General features: G+C 40.8%; 1 protein-coding gene across 1 annotated transcript in view; it reads right to left on the bottom strand.

Moving 5' to 3' along the window:
* LOC115060763 (cadherin-18) overlaps nt 1-18,672 on the bottom strand; it is a 54,403-nt gene that overhangs the window by 13,476 nt on the left and 22,255 nt on the right. Inside the window, exons 4-9 of the mRNA XM_029528842.1 lie at nt 14,544-14,711; nt 13,121-13,308; nt 12,096-12,349; nt 7,038-7,174; nt 4,286-4,407; nt 2,138-2,255 (exon numbers count right to left, since the gene is read on the bottom strand). Of these exons, the coding sequence (XP_029384702.1) occupies nt 2,138-2,255; nt 4,286-4,407; nt 7,038-7,174; nt 12,096-12,349; nt 13,121-13,308; nt 14,544-14,711 (987 nt within the window). The remainder of the gene's footprint in view (nt 1-2,137; nt 2,256-4,285; nt 4,408-7,037; nt 7,175-12,095; nt 12,350-13,120; nt 13,309-14,543; nt 14,712-18,672) is intronic.

The following is an 18,672-nucleotide window of genomic DNA, read 5'->3' as shown; positions in this document are numbered from 1 at the left end:
TTGATCCACCTCTGTCTGCCACAACACTTGCTTCAGTGTGTTCTTGACTTAGTTATTCTGCAGCTCCAGAGCTGCTCCGTGGTCAACAGAAAAAGTTCAGAGGCTCCGCTTTCCTGCTTACGTTGGCCTTACACCATTCTGTTTTCACAGTTACTAAATTTCCAATGTTGGAAATAAATCCCGAGAGTTTTACTGGAGCTGCAACGTGTTCCCACCGTCTCCCTCGTTTAGTGTCAGCTCCTTGTCTTTTAAGGTTATCACAGAAGCCATGATTGTGCTCTGTACTCTACGACTGACATCAAACTTCCCTTGTTCTTTCAGGTTCTGCATGAGCAACGATTAAGATCATTTTTTTCCCCCTTCCACGACATATAGTGACATATAATCGTCCTCCATCCTGGATGGGATCAAATCATGGTTATAGTTAGACAGATACAAGAGCTATTTCGCCCCCCTAAAAATTGCTGCAAGGCTCACAGTGTCTAATTTACTTGGTCATATTATATGGTCACATATTATAGATGAAACGGTTGATCAAAATTTGGCTTCTCAGCCTTTACAAGTATCTGAAGCCGCCACATTTTTAATTTTACAGTTCACGACTGCGCGACATGTCTCACATTATCTGGAAGACGTCTGACTGAACAGGAAGAGCAGCGAGGAGCAACAGCGGCAAATGATGACTGCTTCGCTGTGGCCAGCTTGTTGTTGGTTGACAAGTGATTTTTCAGTATTAGCCTTTATTAGCTTTCCTTCAAATCCACACTGTGATTCCCAAATGCAGCATATGGCAAATCAGCAAGAGATGTTTTGCATGCAGTAAGTGCAGCTGCACACCTCGGCGTATTTCTCGCTTTTAGCCCGCAGTAAGAAAGTGACAAAGATAAGAAATATTTAACAAGTGTTTTTCACACTTAGAAACAGATGCCCAAATACCAGTCCTCAATTAGATGGGATGAAAATAGCGTCACGACAGTGCCAGGTTTCATAAATCTTTCAATATGGTGATTGAACGTAAAGTACGTCTTCTATTCTTATGGACCCATGTGTTTCTGTTGCCTTTGCTTTTTCTCCCTTGTCTTGTGTCCTAGTTGCTAATCCTGGACTTCTCCTGATGATCAACCAGATCCTCTTGGTCCGAGTAGGAAGGCCTAAAAAGATGTGATTCCTGCTTCAGAACAGGCAGAGCCTTCCGACAAGAGGGCCGCTCACTCTCAGCCTCTCAGCCTCGAGTTGTTTTGCCTGGCTACTGATTTGATTGTGTTTTCTGTAATCTTGATTTAGACTTCTTGTTGAATAAATTATGGACTGGGTCATTTCAGAAGTGGCTTCTAAGCTGATTTTGGGTCACTGGTGGAGTGTTGTGCACTCTGCAAAGCCGCCCCCAGGGCGGGGCGTAACACTAGCTTTGGAACAAACACACACATCATACTTCCAAATCACCACCAACGGCTAAATTCACAAGCAGTCTAATGGCTTAATAGGTGCAAAATTGAAGCAAAATGATCCCCAATAAATTATTTATACCGAATTTGCACTTTCAAAAAATGAAAATTGGTTGTCCCTCAGGAGGCAGTCGAACCTTTCCTTCTTTGATTCATCTTTCCCTCAGGAGTGGAGGCACTGAGACTTCTCTGTCTGCCTCTAAAATGAATGCAGTAAAACTTCCCTCTGCACCTTAATGTAGTTGAAGCAGGCAAAAGGTGGAAAGAGACCGGACCGAGAGCCAGACTTATCTGTTACTATCACATCGATTTTTTTTATTTATGTATTTTTCTACCTCGCTTGTGCTCCCCTCCCTGTCTGTTTTCTCTCTGGCCCAGAGATTCATCGTGGAACTGTGAGATCTCCTGGCGGAGAGATTATAAAAACCCTGTGACTCTAGACCAACCCAGAATCTGGTACCTGAGACCGTAACGCCTACCGTCAGCCCAGCGTTGGCGTAAAATAACAGCCGAGACAGAGTGATAGAGATAGAGAGCCAACGTTGGTGATCCATCCAAACACACCACACCTTTGTGACTCCGACAGGCTTATTGGCTCCTGGAACGTGAGCGATGAGGATGGAGCCCTGCCCTGGAGGCAGGGTGAAAAACTCATAAGAAATGCAAACAAACATATTGATCACTTTAATTACCTTCATTGTCCTTCAGGGTGAAGTTGGGATTAACTGGTAGCTGGCTCGGCAAAGCAAAGTAAAACCGCTGTCCATTGGCAAAGTCATCCTTATCCACTGCTGTGACAGTCTGGATCACCTTTTGTCCAGAAGACAGAGCGTAAATTACTATCCAGAGGCAACAAATGCAACATTTAATTAGCTGCCGCACAAGTCAGAATCTCTTTTTTGCTCCAGCTGCATGCAGGACAAGTGGCTGATTTAGCATCTAATGCATGTCCCATGATTTGTTTGATCATAATTGGACAGAGTCACGCTTCCTCTGACCTGCAGCCAAATGCCCTTGTAAGATTTTCTCCTCTACCTGTGTTTATGCAGCCTGAAGCGAAGTGGCTGGTTGCAACGCTCGGATTTCAGACCATTTGGCTTGTGCTGTGTGGGGGTGGCTGGCTTGGTTGGCATCTTACAATGACAGGGGTTCTCACAGGGTAACCTCTCTGGCACTTATGTCAGCTTGTTAACCTTAATTGGTAAAAGGCACAGTAAGAGCAGGGAGAGCTGGCGTTGAGAGAAAAACAATCTGATAGTCCTGTCACCGCGGGGACTACTTATCTTCGATGTGTGATCTGAGGTGTTTTTCTTCTGCTCTTGCAGGAGCCTTTGTTTTTTACATTTCAGTTTTAAGGCGGGCTTGTTTGTGCTTTTGGTTGTCATGGTTGATGAAGTGGTACTGGCTTTGGCTTTTGGCTGATTTTTCTTATTCTTTAATGGCTCCAAAGTTAGATTGTTTGCCTTTTTTCCATCTGTATGAATGGAAACTACTTGAATAAAACAGTGGACGGGATACAATTTGGCTATTGTCTTGCAACCCAGTACCAAAACTGAGGACATATGACTTCTTAGTTGGTTTCTGAATAGGTGCAAAGTCATTGTCTGTCAAAGTCATGTAATATCTGCTTCAGCGCGTACGGACTGATGTGTCTTGGCGCACGGCTCAGCAACTATAGCGGTTGAGTTATTTGAGAAATCTTTGATCTTGTCGGTCGGAGGTCTGACTATCGGTGGTGTTAAAATACGATATCATATCTTTTGGGACATGACAGCATCTGGAATTTGACACTTTCAAATCATTGAGCGGTTCAATGTTGTTGTTGTAGCGCTGACAATAATTCTCCTCTCGCGCTTATCGCATCTTGACCCTTCAGATCCAAACATCAGCTCATTTTATTATCTTCCGGCAGAGACACATCTCAGCATCGATGTCAGTCACAAATCTTGATTTCCAATTTTTTGGCAGCTGCCAAACTCAAATGTATTAAAATGCGAGTTAGGTGAGATCATACTTTTTTATAATCCCATATTTTATTTGTTGTGTTGATATCCACAAACAGATATATTTTTGGGTTTTAAGAACCAAGAAAAAAACCTCACAATGTACTTTTACATCTCCTTTCAGGCTTTTCTCTGCAAATTTCAGTGCAGTGTGAGAATTAAGATGCAAACACATTCTGAAACGTTAATGAGCAGCTCCTCTCTCTTCTTAATGGTTGTGTTCCACCATCTCATTTAACACTTTAGAATTTTTCCCACTTAATTCCCAGGGCCAAGAATCCTGAAGCTTCTGTGCAACCATTACTCAGATTTAATGTAAACTTTAATTCTAACTTTTCCTCCACAAGCTTGAAACTATTAAAAATGTATTTAGTTGCGTCTTCCTAGTCTTTCTAACACCATCCTTCTTCGAACTCGCCTTTCAGCCATTTCCAAGCTGCTGACTGCTCCATATCTCAAAAACCTTCTTAATTTGAATGAATCAAAGACTACTGAGAGCAAATTGGAATGGGCTTCGATTTAGAGTTGTCATGGTTTGCTGCTGAGATACTCATTTTCAATGAGGGATGATTAAGCAGCTCCCTCGATTGCCTCTGCAGTCTCTAACTGCTCGGCTCCAAGTGACTAACTAAAACTGAAAACAATGGTTCGCTGGAGAATGCTTGTACTCAAGGAAATGACTAAATCACAGCTCTTGACACTGTTTTTTTTTTTTTGTTTGTTTGTTTTTTTTTGGGAGGGGGTGTAAAATCACTTGAATGTGTGAGTCAGGGGGAAGGAAGGAAGAGGGGAACAGAAGCAAAGGCAGATTTTTCTGTGTGAATCCTCGACGCTCACCTGCCCCGGCCTTGAACTCTCACACACGATGACCTCCCCGTCTGCAGCTATTTCTGGCGGGTTGTCGTTCACGTCCAGGACCTGGACGGTAACAGGAACATGACTGAGGAGGCTGGGGTTGTCTGAAGTGGAGAGAGGGAACATGTGACAAAGGAGATGAAAGTCAAAACGTAAGCCTTAATAAAGTGGAGCATCAACGCTGTAATTTCAAACTGGGACGCACTGTGCTCTTCTTGTCGGGCTTTTCTTTTTATGGCCTTATTCTTCGGCTGTGCCCGTACAAAGGCACAGAGGGATGCAATGTTGCAGAAGCAATGTTTTGTATTGAAGCACATCTGATCATCTTTGTGCTTTATTGTGCTGTCCCATTTGGTGTGTGTGTGGTTGTGATGCATTTATGCACCGTCCTGCGTGAGCAAATCATGACGCATATAAAACAGATGCCTTTTATTTTTTCTGTCTCTTCCAGTAAGAAGATGCCCGATTGAACACTTATCTTTAGCTACACTAAAAAGAGATTTCATATTGTCTGACGTCTGGAGCACACAGGAGTTTTCCTCCCTTATGCAGGCAGATGCCTTTCACCTTGTGGTGTGAGACTAGCTTCACTGGGTAGCTCCCAGGTGTGGGTATGCTTTTCAGTATGAGCATGTTGCAGAGCAGAGCTGAAAAATAGCCTGCTCACTCAGCAAGACCTTCCTTGAATAGCAAAAAGCTGTGACCGTTGTATTAAATTAATGTTTCCAACTTTTTATTTACTGACATTGCATATACTGTTCGATAAGAAAGCACTTTCTCCTCTCAGGTGTAAAGTACGAAGGTGAGCCAAAAACCACCAGTAGGATTCAACGGCATTTTCATTCACTAATTTGTTGACCGTGGCTTTAGTGTGTCTCGCAGCTCCTGGTGGCCATCAGGCCGCAGAGGGAAGTCTCTGCAGCACCCTTTGCAGTTAACTGCACTGGCGGCTTTTTGTCTGCAACACTGTTTGTCCTTGCGCTTTCAAAGAGTAAAAAAATTCTGCTTTTTGATAGTGACTTGGCATCTAACTGTATCCTTGAATACTAAGTAGAGGTGAACAGATAAAGAAGCATTAGCATGCGGCACCTCCGCCGGTTGGCGAGAGATTTGCCTAATTGTGATTACAAATTACCCAAGTTACCTGATAGCAATTCTTGAAGTTAGCTGGGCCTGCATTGATTTAATTAATTTCCAATGTAGGAGAGGACATTTAAACAATTGGGACTAATTTGATTTTGTAGTTAATTATAAGGAAAATACACCCTAACCCATTTGAATACATTCCAATCAATATGCAAATTAACTCTTTTATCCCTGCTTTCTCTCGACTTTAACTGTTCACTTCTCAGTGAACTCACCTGATATTGAGCTGTGTTTAAATATACTTTATCACCGCGATATTTCTGGTAATTGTGCAATTAAATGATCTAATTGCATAGACACGCAAGCTACCAGTGAGGGGGGGTGAAAACGGACATTGTCAATTATGAATAATTATCAAACATGGACCAATTACTTTTTCTGGAGGATATTTTCACCTCACTGCTCGAACAAATCAGGCTTTTTACTCTACATCAGGTAGAGCAGGTGGTCCACTTAAGACCTGAAGGTCAGCAGTTTGAATCTCATTTCTAAATGTCCTTGGGCAAGATAGCAGGCTCCAATTGTATCATCGGTGTGCAAGTATGTGTGACTTTATACCTAAGAGGCAGCCCTGTAGAAGTTTGTGTGTGTGTAAGAGGGATTCCATTTTAAGGCGATCCGAGTGGCTGATAAGCGTGATGAAATTCAGCCCATTTGCTGCGACGAAATTAAATAGAAGAATCAACGACAAACCTGCGTTTCACTGGTTTTTATAGAGTCAAGTTCGCTACAGTGGTCAAGGATAAAGTTGTGGCAAAGAGCTGGACAGATCTGCAAGGGGCTGCAGGTGACAGCCATCGATTGCAGCTTCGGAGGTCTTTGTGTGCTGCTGCAGTCGAAGTGTCTCCATTTACATTTCGGTGTCCAAGTGCAGTATGTTTGAATTGAATATCTGCCTGCAAAAATGAGCTGCAGATTTCATTCTGTGCGTAAAAGGAGAGGGCGCACTGCAGAGTCATATAGTCGTTCCTTTTTGTGGAAGCTTTTTTTTTTTTTTTTTGGGTTGATATTGATTTTGACTCCAGTTTTACACTCCATGAATTTGAACCTGGGCCGCTCTCTCAGTATATGATCCCCTCCGGGTGTCTTGTTATCTTGTAGGAAAAGAATAATAATAAAAGAAAAGATCTCCAAGCTGGAACATCAACCTTTTGTTGTTGTTTTATATTTTACCTTTTTCTGGCAACTGTATTGGAGAGTTTTACATGTCAAACATGGCAGAAATATGCCATGTGTATATGACGGTGGGCGATGAGAATGGGACAGTATGTGTAAACGGTTTGGCTGCAGATCATTCTGCCTCTGAAGCCTCTGAAAAATTGATGAAAAAAAAAAAAAGGCACTTTAGCACGGAGACAGAACTAGAACAGACTTGCTTGAAGTTTCCAAGATGAAATTAAAATGAGAGTCTGTTTGTACTCAAGACTTTGAAAAACTGCTGTGTCAATGTGGCAGCGAATTCAGAGCTGGGGAACATGCATGCCCGGCGTTCCCTCACAAACACTCAGCACAGGCACAGACAGGCTGTTCGCATTCGCTCGCCCACATGTGAACATTAGGCTCAGGGAAAGTAAACCTGGATACCTACCAACCTCCGAGGCCATCACAGTGATGTTATGCCAAGGTATGTCTTCCCTGTCCAAAGGCTGCGTCGTCCGTACAACTCCGCTGCTCTCTTCTATTCTGAAGTACCTCTCTCCTTCTTCTTTGCTGTCCATAAAGTACCTAAGGAGGAGTGAGGAGAGAATATCATTCGGCTTGCATCCACATCAGATGAATTTTCCAAAAACCCCAGTGCTGGATAAATAAAAGATGAGGAACGAGAGCGACGATTGGGAGTTACCCAGTGACCCGCAGTAAGAATTAATCTGTTGATTTAAAGGTCAAATGATATTTAAACTTTCAGGTAAAAAGTTGTGGTGAATAAATGAAATTTAGACTTTTCCCACGCGTGTTTTGACCAGCAAATCACAAAAAACCCCCACAGAGATACTTCTGGCCTCGTGGTGGGAAAGAACTCTTCTGGAAACTTCTTTCACTAGAAATATGTAACCTTTGCGTTTAACAGGTGCCATGGAAAAGTCATTTTGATATTGAAGAGATATATTTGGCAGCTGGAAAAGAAAAGTTTCACTGACATACATGGGACATGCTGAAACTGCAGAGTCATACATTTGATTACCAGCTCCATCAGTCTTGAATCTTAGATCGAGAGCCTCATAGCTTTCAAGGTGCCTTATGGCTTCTGCCAGCATAGTAAGTATTGATCAGAATTAAAGGGCCATTCCAGCAATATTGAGTTCAACAGACCGAAATATGCGGAGAATTCTCCTCAGAAATACTCGGTCTAACATTTCCCCCGATGCCACCAAACTCTTTCAAACTCGCTGCCCAAAGTTTGTAATGCAGTCTCTTTCTTATTAGTTGTACTTGATGTGATAAAACCTTTTTTTTTTCTTTTTCCAAAATTACAACTCCATTCAGAGCCTCAGAGGACAGAGAGTATTCTAGCTCTTTACAAATTAAATGACCTTTTAGTTGAGTCTGTAAAGCCAAACCAGCCTCTGTTAAATGCCTGAGAACAAAAGGAGAACCACTTAATGTCTTCTCGGCTCTGGCTTTACTTCAGAAACTCCACTGAGGCATAAAAGAAACACATATGTTGAGTTTGGTTCATCGACATTTGGTTCCAGCAAGCCAGACCACAAAACAATCTTCCATTATTCATCAAAAAACTTTGCTGACCAAGAAACAGGCTGTGAAATGAGTGAAGGGCAGAAGGCAGACGTTGTGTTCTCGCCCTTCCGTTATTTTTCAGTCTCATGCCAGCTCCAAAGCTCACGAATTGAATTGAACACAAACTGCTTTTAAATGGACTTTAGGTCTTGACTGAATGTTCTGAAAATACATATTTCTAAGTCAAGTGCAAATTATCCACAATATTTAATAATGACAAAAGGTAGCGCTCTGCCGGCGATGTTTACACTGCCGTAATGACTTTCCAGCGACGCCATTATCAAACCAGAAGCAAAGCAGTCTGCAGAATACAAAGCAGAAATGGTGCTCAGTTGCTTCCTCTCATGAGCTCAAGCACGAAATGAGCATTGACTGCATATTCCTTAATTTATCTCTTAATGACCTATTTACTCCTTTAATCCAGCATTCATTCTCATGAGCAATATGGCCCCTCGACGATTTTCAATTGACATGAGAGATGGAAACAGTATGCGGGTGTTAATGCCAGGACTGCATTTATTTGATATAATGAACAAATATTTTAAGCATGGATAGCTTACAAGTGCATGCAGCACCCTCAGTAGAAATGTTGTCATGATTTATTAAACGCTCCAGGCTCATAAGAGCGTGAAGCCCTTTGGGCTGCAGAAAGGAGAGTTTAGGTACTAAGTGTTCACTTTGTCTCAAAGGAGAATTTATGATTGTATGTCTCCATTGAGAAACACTTCAATACAGTTTATTGTTGCTATTGAGGATGAATTGTGTGCGTTTGTTGTTTGTTTCTGCTTAATTTTGTAGTCCTGCAGATTACTAGCCAAAGAACAAGATGTCACAGCATGCCCAGGCTATTTTCGAGAACACCTTGATAAAGGAAAATATTTTTCTGTTCTTCAAAATGAGTGGAGCTGCTGATGTACAGTAATAACTCCCTTTCCCCGCGTTCCCAGAAAGCCAAACTAAAACGGCATCATTGCGGAGTGTTTTTCTCTCTTTTCTTTTTTCAATGAACATAAGCAGGACCATTATTTGGATGGCAGTGGCTGCAATACTCACGCTACAACACACACACACACACACACACACACACACACAACAGTACAACAAGCTGAATTTATTGTCCTTCATACCAGAGAGGCAAAGTTAAAAGATGACTGCAGGCCGGGTAGGATTATTGCCTGTTAAGTCCTCAAACTGACTTTATCGTACTGACCTCTACTTTTTTTTCTTTTTTTTTTTACTTGATTCAACTCTCATTAGCCAAAGGGCGGAATTAAAATGATGTAAACATCCACATAAAGCACTTTGAAATCTGAGCAATGCATCGTGCAGCAGCACACATCAAAGCAGCAGACAGCCTGATGTAACCTTCTGTCAGGAGGCAGGTGTGAGACAGTCTATTCTGAAAACGCACGATAATTACAAAAAGCTGATCTGACACATGTGCGTGTTTACATCTGTGCAGCATGGAAGTGTGACTTTTTCAGTGGGCATGAAGTGAGTGTGCCAGGCAGGTATCTCAAAATGAGAGCCATTCATTTAGCCAAACTGATTTCTTTTGAATTTACTGTTAGTTCTACATGAGAAGTGCCACATTTCAACATCATTAGGATTCATTTCGTCCACAGGGGAGCATTTAGCATTTCATTTAGATCCTCAATCTACCTTTTAAAGCTAGATTGCGCGTTTATTAAGTATTGAAATATGTTAAAACTAGCAATATTTTATGTATTATTCTCTTTACAGTTCAAAAATAATTAAATAAATAAATAAATAAAAATAAAAGCCAGCAAAAGACGAAGACAGAACTGATTTGAATCTACACAACCACAGGCCAAGTAGTTTTCCTAACTGTTCCTGATGATCACATATGAGAGCAACCCGAGGTAATGAGCCATCAAGACCTCACTTGGCTATTTAGATGTCAATTTCATGCCAACATTTGAAATGTCACTTCAATAACATATTTATTTCAATGCATGCTCAGGCAGACTTAATGATCAAAGGGAGCCAAATACTGATCTCTGCTGCATTCTGCAGTCTGGTGCCAAAACGGGGAGCAGCGGCACAGTTGTTTAGGTTTTTTTTTTTTTTTTTTCCCCTTCTTTCCCAGGTTCAAGTGGATGTCACTGAAATGCTTCCCACTGCCATCTTCTGACGCGTAGGTGAACATTGGAAGTGATGTACAACAGGAACGGACAACAAGGCGGCGTCCCACCAGGAGAGCTCTTCTCTTTCATATGGAGATCGCCCTCTTGTTTACAACAAATCCTTGCAAAAGTCTTACTATTCTGGCATGTATCGCAGAATCATCTTTACCCCCTTGTCATCCAACACTTCAGATTTTGCATTATTCATCGGAGAACCGCAGCGTTCACCTATCCAACACATGGCAATAGTAGAAGCCTGAAGACTGTGTGCTTGACGCTGTGTAGGAAACTCCAGGACTCTGCAGCCTGTACATAATCGCAACAGAAGATTGCTTCTTATTGACATATCCGCCATACCTCATCTCATGAGGGGTCGCCTTTTCACAGCTACTCCATCATTTACACTAAGACAACAGAAGGAATTCAGATTAATGCAAGCAGTGTCTAGTTGCTGGTTCATAATATCATGAAACGTAAGTACCTGTGCAGAGAAAAAACTGAAGATTAGTCCACTGCCTAAGGCTAACATCAATCTATTTTTCCCCTTCTTTTCAGCAGGTACGTTTTTAGAGTGCATACAAATGCAGTGAGCAGTTGTATTGCCTCGGGTTATTTCACAGGTGCACAGGCAAAACACAACTATGTGGTGATGCCAAAAAAAATGAGAAAGACTCATTATGCATATTACTGATGTTTGGAGGCGATATGAAACATTAAACGCATCTGCAGTATTATGAAGAAGGACGAGCCGATTAAATGTGCTGCACTTCATCTTTCAGTCTATCTAACTTGGTATGGAGTTAATAGCCACCTGAAATATCCTCAATTTGACAGACAATTTTAAAAATGTCACGCGGTGCCTTGAGACACTGTCCACCCCCATCTTTTTCTTCTTCTTCCTGTTCGCAAGTATTAAGGAACCAGCCACTTTGGCTTTATCCTTCCAGCCACAAAACCAAAACAAACTCCTTAATAGATATCTCATCAGTGTGCCACCTCAACCCTGAACCACACAAATACAATGGCCCAGAAAGCCCGCCTGCGCCCTTCATTCTGGCCTACAGCCACAGCAGGTTTATAAAAGCAACTGAATATCCGGCCTTCACATGTTGAAAATGTTCCATGTATTAATAAAAATGTGCATACTGACAGACACCGATTATTAATATGAAAACCAGTGTGTAAATGCTGTATCTATAAAAGCTATGATTAAATGAGGCAGAGACTTCACATGCAAATTGCAGCTCTAGTACATTTCTTGGAGGCAGAAATAATCTTATTAGTTTACTTAAAACTCATTGGGTGCAGTCAAAACACCTTTTTTTTTTTTTTTGGAGCTCTGACTAGTAAACTGAGTGCCAAAAAAAAATAAAATAAATCAATAAACTGAAGAAAACATACAAATAAATATGCAAATCAAATTTAAGTCTAAATATTGACTTACTGTCAATCATTGCATGGCAGACATATGTTTTATCATCTACAGTAATAAAAAAACAAAAACTCTCAAAATTAATCTGGCAAAGGCGGCCATGCTTAAAAAAAAAAATTAAAAAAGAAAAAGTAACATTGGCTGCCAGTCACAGCTGAGCTTTAAAATAAGTCTCATAATCCTCTCTGCACTGATATTTGAGCACAACAAAAAGAACAAAAACAAAAAACTGTACATCATCAGCTCTGTCCGATGATGCACAGCCGATAAGATGGCGTACCTACAGCTTCACTGTATATATGTATGTATGGTTTGTCAGTTAGTGTCTCACCTGACAGGGCTGTTCCTGCTGTCAGGATCCCGAGCCGTCACGGCGCCCACCTCCGTCCCGCTCGGTGCATTCTCATACACATCCATGATATAATAATCCATAGAAAAGACCGGAGCTTCATCCACATCCCCCACCGATATTTTCAGGGTGGCTGTGTCTTTAAAAGAGCCGATATAGGAAAAGCGTGGATCCATATGCGTGTTCATCCCCTCGATGTGGAGAGTGTAGGTCTTCTTTCTCTCGTAGTTCAGGGGCTGTTGGGTAAAGGGACCAAAGGGACCTATAACTAGCATGCTAGTACTTTATTTTAATTGTGCAAATAAGTATTAATCATGGGGGAGTCATGGTAAGTCCTCAAACATGACTGTAATCGTTTTATAATGGCATGAGTTGTTAGATAAAGAATAATCAGAACTTCCAAGTTTGTACAACTTAATTTACTCAAAGTTTTTTAACTGATGTGACAAAAAGAACACTAGATAGTCAAATATTCACTCTTTACTACACTTAAAACAAATAAATTAATTTTATGAAAGCAGTTGGTTTAACGTCCTGTTTAGCAAAGATTTTTATTTTTTCTGCTGCATGTAACAGACAACTTAAGCACTGAGGATTTCATCAACAACATAATTAAACAATTCAAATTCAACACTCCTTCATAAAAGCAGAACACGAGTCTTCACTTCTCCATTTTGAATCAATTTCCTGATGCATATTATTCTGAATAATTTAGAGCATTTTTCTTCATTTATTGAAACGCAGCTACAGTTTCGGGGCATCGCCTCCGTTATCTGCACATTCGCCATCAAGCGAATGTGCAGATAACGGAGGCGAATGGAAGATTTGATCCAAACTAAATCAAATCAATTAACACATTCTGAACAGAAAAAAAAAAAAAAAAAAAACATCCTACTGCTGCTCTTCTGCACCACTAGAAGTCAAAGCTCCAAATTCATCTTTCAATCTGAATTCGAAAACGATTGATCCCTGTGGCCAATTTTCGGTGTTGACAAGCGTGTGCGTACCTTTTTGAGGCTGATGACTCCCTCTCTCGTGTCTCTGTCCGTTGATATGGAAAACATGTTGGCCCCCTCTGAGTTAATGATGCTGTACTTGATGTCTGCATTGATGCCAAGGTCTTCATCATTGGCTTTGATCTTCCCTACCGGTTTACCAACTTGAGCTGATTCAGGGACGTACAGCTGGTAATTTTCTGTGGATGAACATCGATGCAAACCCATTTATAGACAGCAGGAAAATAAATAAAGAAAAAGTACTTTCACCGTGGGCCGATCTGCGCCACATTATAGTCTGAATGTCTTCCCAAAAGGGCTTAGTTAAGCAATTTGATTGTCACCCTTTGTTCCAGAGGGAATGTCATTAAAAATACTCTGCAGTGTTTCATTTGACATTAAATGCTAAACTGAGGTTGATAGCGCTGCAGTGAAGCAGATCAAAACTCTCAGGCAGATGATTATTCAGAAAATGTTGATGGTTTTCAAATAGTTTTTCACCGCAGCACAAAATGGAAAAAACTCATGAGCCGAAGGGGGATTGTGTTTGATGAGCCACTTTCAAAGGCAAAGAAAATCACAACTTCATCATTACTTAAATTTATCATGAGAATGGAGAAAATTCAGATGACAAAACAGAGGGTTTAGATGAATGCTTTTCTAATTTTGCTAATTATGGGAAATTTAACAGTGATATTAGACCACTGAGTCACACTCTAATAAAGTATAATAGATCATTGTGAGGAATGCAGAGCAGGTCTATGAAGGGAAGCCTCAATAATCTATGATTTGCTCCCCAAATCCTCTAAGGCTGATAAATGGTTAATCAATGCATGCATGAAAAAATTATAATTAAAACTATTTTCATTTTGTCTGTGCAAACACTTTGAGCAGCCAAACCAGAGAATAGACTCAAACGGATAATCTATCATGCACAAACGTATTAAGACTTTTGCTCAACATTGCACTTTCTCTTGCATTTAGTGTTCTTGCTATCGTTTCACTCATTGATTGAAAATCCAGTGCAGAGCTCGTCTTAAATAAACATTTCTCGGTGTAACTGCCTTGATTAGCTCTGGTGGAGGTCTGCTACGGAGAGCCAGAAATGGTTGGGAGCAGCTTATTATATTACCAGCCACAGCTGAGCCATTTAGGATAATAGAAGCTAATTCAGGCTAGCGGTAGAAAAACATGACCACTGCCATCGGTTATTTTGGTAAATTTGCTTCCTGGGTAGGTAACTAGCAAAGTAGTCAGAACTTTCTCAAGCGTTTTCAAATAGAGGCTACAGAAAATGTCCGAATAAGATGAGCTTTTTTGCAAGGATTGTTTTTGCGGGGTAATAGAATTTGATGTTGTGAAATGAAATGGTCAGAAGTGGTGCGTCCTAAAAGCTTTTTATTTTCTTATCCTGGCCGCCATCCTCTATACTTACTTTGAGGAAACTTGGGCGGGTTGTCGTTGACGTCAGTCAGGGTGATGTTGATGGTGGTGGAGCCAGAGAGGCCTCCGACCTGGCCTGCCATGTCTTTGGCTTGGATAACGACTGTGTAGTGTTCTCTGGCTTCACGGTCCATGTTCGCTAAGGCAGTCCTGATGATTCCTGCAAACAGACCCATTGAATCAAACGAGGCATCGGTTTGCTCTCTCGTCAGTGCTAAAAGTAACAACTGAATTAGCAGTTTGCATTTTTAGATGAGAATAAACAAAAGAAGAAAACAATATCTGGATTAGGACAAAGGATGAGATTACAATAGGAAGAAATATCAGTGTCTAAACATTTTCTCATTCAACACATGGACAACTCATACATCTCTTTGCTTTTATGACAAACACCATAAAGCTGCATCTTTCCTCTCTGATTCCAGTCTTTCGTCGTCAAGGTTAGTCTTTCCTCACTTTTAGTCATATTTAAATGGACTACACAACCTTGGATCAGGAGAGAATGCAACATTCTGAGGCGCCCAATCGATCACATTTATAACTACAATAACACAGCCAACACAGCCATGAACTTTCACAATGCTAACTCAGTGATATATGACTGCACCTCTGCCCACAACGAGACGAACGAGGCTCACGTAAATTGCAACAGAGTAATGAGTTAAAAAGACACAGCATTTGCTTCCCGTGTTGCCGGCTGGTTGGTGATTTATTGAATGCGATGGCTACGTGTCTTGCACTAGTGTGGTTGTGTGCCGCGCTAACGTGTCTGGTGGTCCGTATTAGTTGTGTACGTGTCTATGTCTGTCCTGCAGGGTTAATTTGCCACCATGGCTCCTGAAACCGCATCACCACATGGAACCTGATTTAATATGTTCCACAAGTTACATCAGTGTTCGTCGTAAATCTCACTTTTTTCCCGGAGCCAAGACCCTCCGGCCACCGTTGAACTTGTGAACCCTGCAGCATTACACAACCGGCTGAACATGGGAGAAAATGGCCCGGCTTTGATCACAAAGTAAAATGGACTTTGCTGATGTTGCCACCTGTTTTGGGAGCAGAAGTCATGTTTGGAAAGATTGCTTGAGAAATAATCAAGGCGTCAGTACAGCACGGTGAAAACATATTAACCTGCTAATCCTTTGTTGTAAAGGAAGTATGAAGCGCATAATCAAAGCACAATATGCACTCTGATAAAAGGACTTCCTCCTCTCCCTGTTTTTTCTGGTTTCATTTGATTCTGAGAGGAAAGACGATTGCTCGGGAGGGATTAATAAAGTATTTCTAATTTCTGAGGATGAACACAATTAGACTTTAACACACAACTAATTAACAGATGTTTGGATGGTTTTGGAAAAAAAAACAAACAAAAAACAACCTTCTCAAAGTGTTTAAGGTCGTTTAGGAGGTTGCATTTATGTCAACTGATTTCAGACTCAAACTCACAGAAAGGTTTTTGTCACCTTATTTATTATTATAACATCAGATGCTCTAACAGCCAATATTTTCATTCATTACAAGATTGAAGATAACTAGCTGAATCATTAGATGTTCCCGAGCGGTTCGTGTTTCCAGCAGAACGCTGCCTGCTCTCAACCAGATGTTTCCCTCAGCGATTTGTTGAAACCAAAAACACAACCAAACAAAACCTAACGAACTACTGCAAGTTGAAGTTGAATTTGGCAGCTGGATTAGAAGCAGACATTTGCACATAAAAAATTTTAAAACTGCATTGGATAAAGTGTTAAAAATGCAGCGTATATATCTGCATTTCTTAAAAAGTGAGCCGGGTACAGCAGCTGACCAAACAAATTAGCATTCATAGCGGTTATTCTGTTAGTACTCCTACCCAGTTCAAATCCTGACAGGTTGGATTGAACAAAATGGAATTTTGGAGCAAATTAATGCAGTTTTATGGATTCCTAAATTCACCAAAAAGGCAGCTATAGCAGCATTATACAATAGGTCATTTTCCTCTTCCTTTCTTCACGACTCTATAGACAGAAACTAATCCACTCGCCTCCGGCAGAATAATCATTAAAAGTGGGTCAAGGAGCAAGGCAGCCAACAGAATTAAGATCCAGGGGATCTAAGGTTACACATCATCTGTGACACTGAGTGGTGGTTGAGATACCATAGGCTGCCCCGGACTCATCAGCAGCAGATCAACAAAAGGACAAGATAAATTCTGGATGGCACGAAGGACCAGAATGGCCTTACAATAAAAGTCTAATTATCATAAGACAAATGAAATAAGAGAAGACATCTGTGAGCCCAAGACTTCATACAATGAGTCACTTTTTCAGCTTCATTTAAAAGTTAAACTTGACAAGGTGATATGAGAGGAAGTTTCTATGAATAAGCTGTGATTGGTGGGAGACAGAATTACAGAATTGATGCCTCCTTCTCATATTTCCCCAGCGTTCGATTCCTTGAGACTTTTTTGACAAAAAAACTGAAAAAACGACCCACATTTGATCAGCTGAGAAAAGTTTATCATCTTAAAATGTCAAAAGTACACTGTTTGTCCTCAAATTCCCCTAACGCACAAATATTATACATGGCAAAGCAAAAACTAGATACAGCCATTATTCTTTTTTCTTGCACTGCATTGATTGAGTCTGTTTTATGTACCAACTCTGAGCGTGTGTACAACTATCAAAAGCAAATAAATCTACTTTGACTGGCAGCCAGGCTGCTCTCTGACACTGTGCGCAAATATTTTGTTATTCCATTTAGTATTTTATCGGTTTGATATTAGAATGACTGCATGTTTCAAAAGTACTAGTGATTATATATTGTAACTCGAGCTCTGGTTGAATAATTACTCTCATTAAACAGAAATGTACTGACCTTTGAGTAGGCGGTGAATTATACTTTAGTACGTTCTGCCTTTCAAATGCTAAACAGACGGTGATGAACTGTATTCTGTTTGATCTCTGACCGGGTTGATGAGACAGATTAACACTATGCTGTCTTGACCTCCTGGTGCGCCTGTCGGAAATGTCACAACTACAAGTTAAATACGGATGACATAACACACCAATCTTCCAGCAATTCCTCTGTAAAAATATGGATGAACATAAATGGATATCTGGGTTCTTGCCGCAGAAAAAAACAAAACATTAAAAGCAATTTTGTGAGGGTTAAATAGCACATATTAACCCACTTCGGTAATCAGTCATCCCATTTCTTGTGCAGCTGACTGCTTTATATTTGAAAACCTTGGAATATTTCATGAAATGCTATTTGAAAATGATATTTTTTACATCTACCATCAGAAGAAAATGTGGCTGCAAGAATGTAGGTTTTGTTGATTGGAGAGCGGAAGTCCCTGAACTCAATTAAAAATCCAAACTGTTATTTTTGCCATATTTCCAAATGTTTCTTGGTTTCTCATCAAAGTATCCACAGCCACTGTCCTGTCGCGATCTGTTGGAAGTCTTTTGTTATTAACTGAAGTCTTAGCGTTACCTTGGGTCCTTGACACACACAGAACTTGGCCAGAAACCACAATGATATAAAAATACAATTAAGTTTTGTCGGGCGGTTTACTCCCCCTTTACTCATGAAGCTGCATCACTCCTGAGCACTATTTCACAGTTGTGGATCTACAAGCATTGAGCACACACGAGAAGTATGAGATTTTCTTTTTTGGCCTCAGGAAATCTACAGTACTGTTGTCCAAAACAGCAAGGAGGAAGCAAGGAGCAAGAGCTGTGATTCATTTATCATAAATAAAATAAAATAAACCTGCTGCCCTGCTGCTTCTGAGCGGAGACAAAGAAAACTCAGGAGTGCAGCTGCATTACAAACTCACAATAATCGGCCTGCATTCATTCTTCAGTGAAATCTTTCCACAATGTGGGAACAGAAACAGACATGTTCTTTGGGTGCAGGCATTTGAAAGGTATGTCAGCGACACAAATCTTGCACCCCTGAACTCACAATCCTGACCACTTCTGAGCCGCAGTATCTCAGCTAGTCTTCGTTAAATCTCCGTGGAGCTCGTCAGTTAATTTAGAAAATAATTGAGAAAGAGCTGACTTCCTTGAACCTGGGCACATTTGACACAGTGAGGTGGTTAGCCTTTTCCTCAACCTCCCCAGTCTATTAGAGTT

This window comes from Echeneis naucrates, chromosome 20 (genome assembly GCF_900963305.1).
Source record: "Echeneis naucrates chromosome 20, fEcheNa1.1, whole genome shotgun sequence".
Taxonomy (NCBI): domain Eukaryota; kingdom Metazoa; phylum Chordata; class Actinopteri; order Carangiformes; family Echeneidae; genus Echeneis; species Echeneis naucrates.
This window is presented reverse-complemented; position numbering and strand designations above follow the sequence as displayed.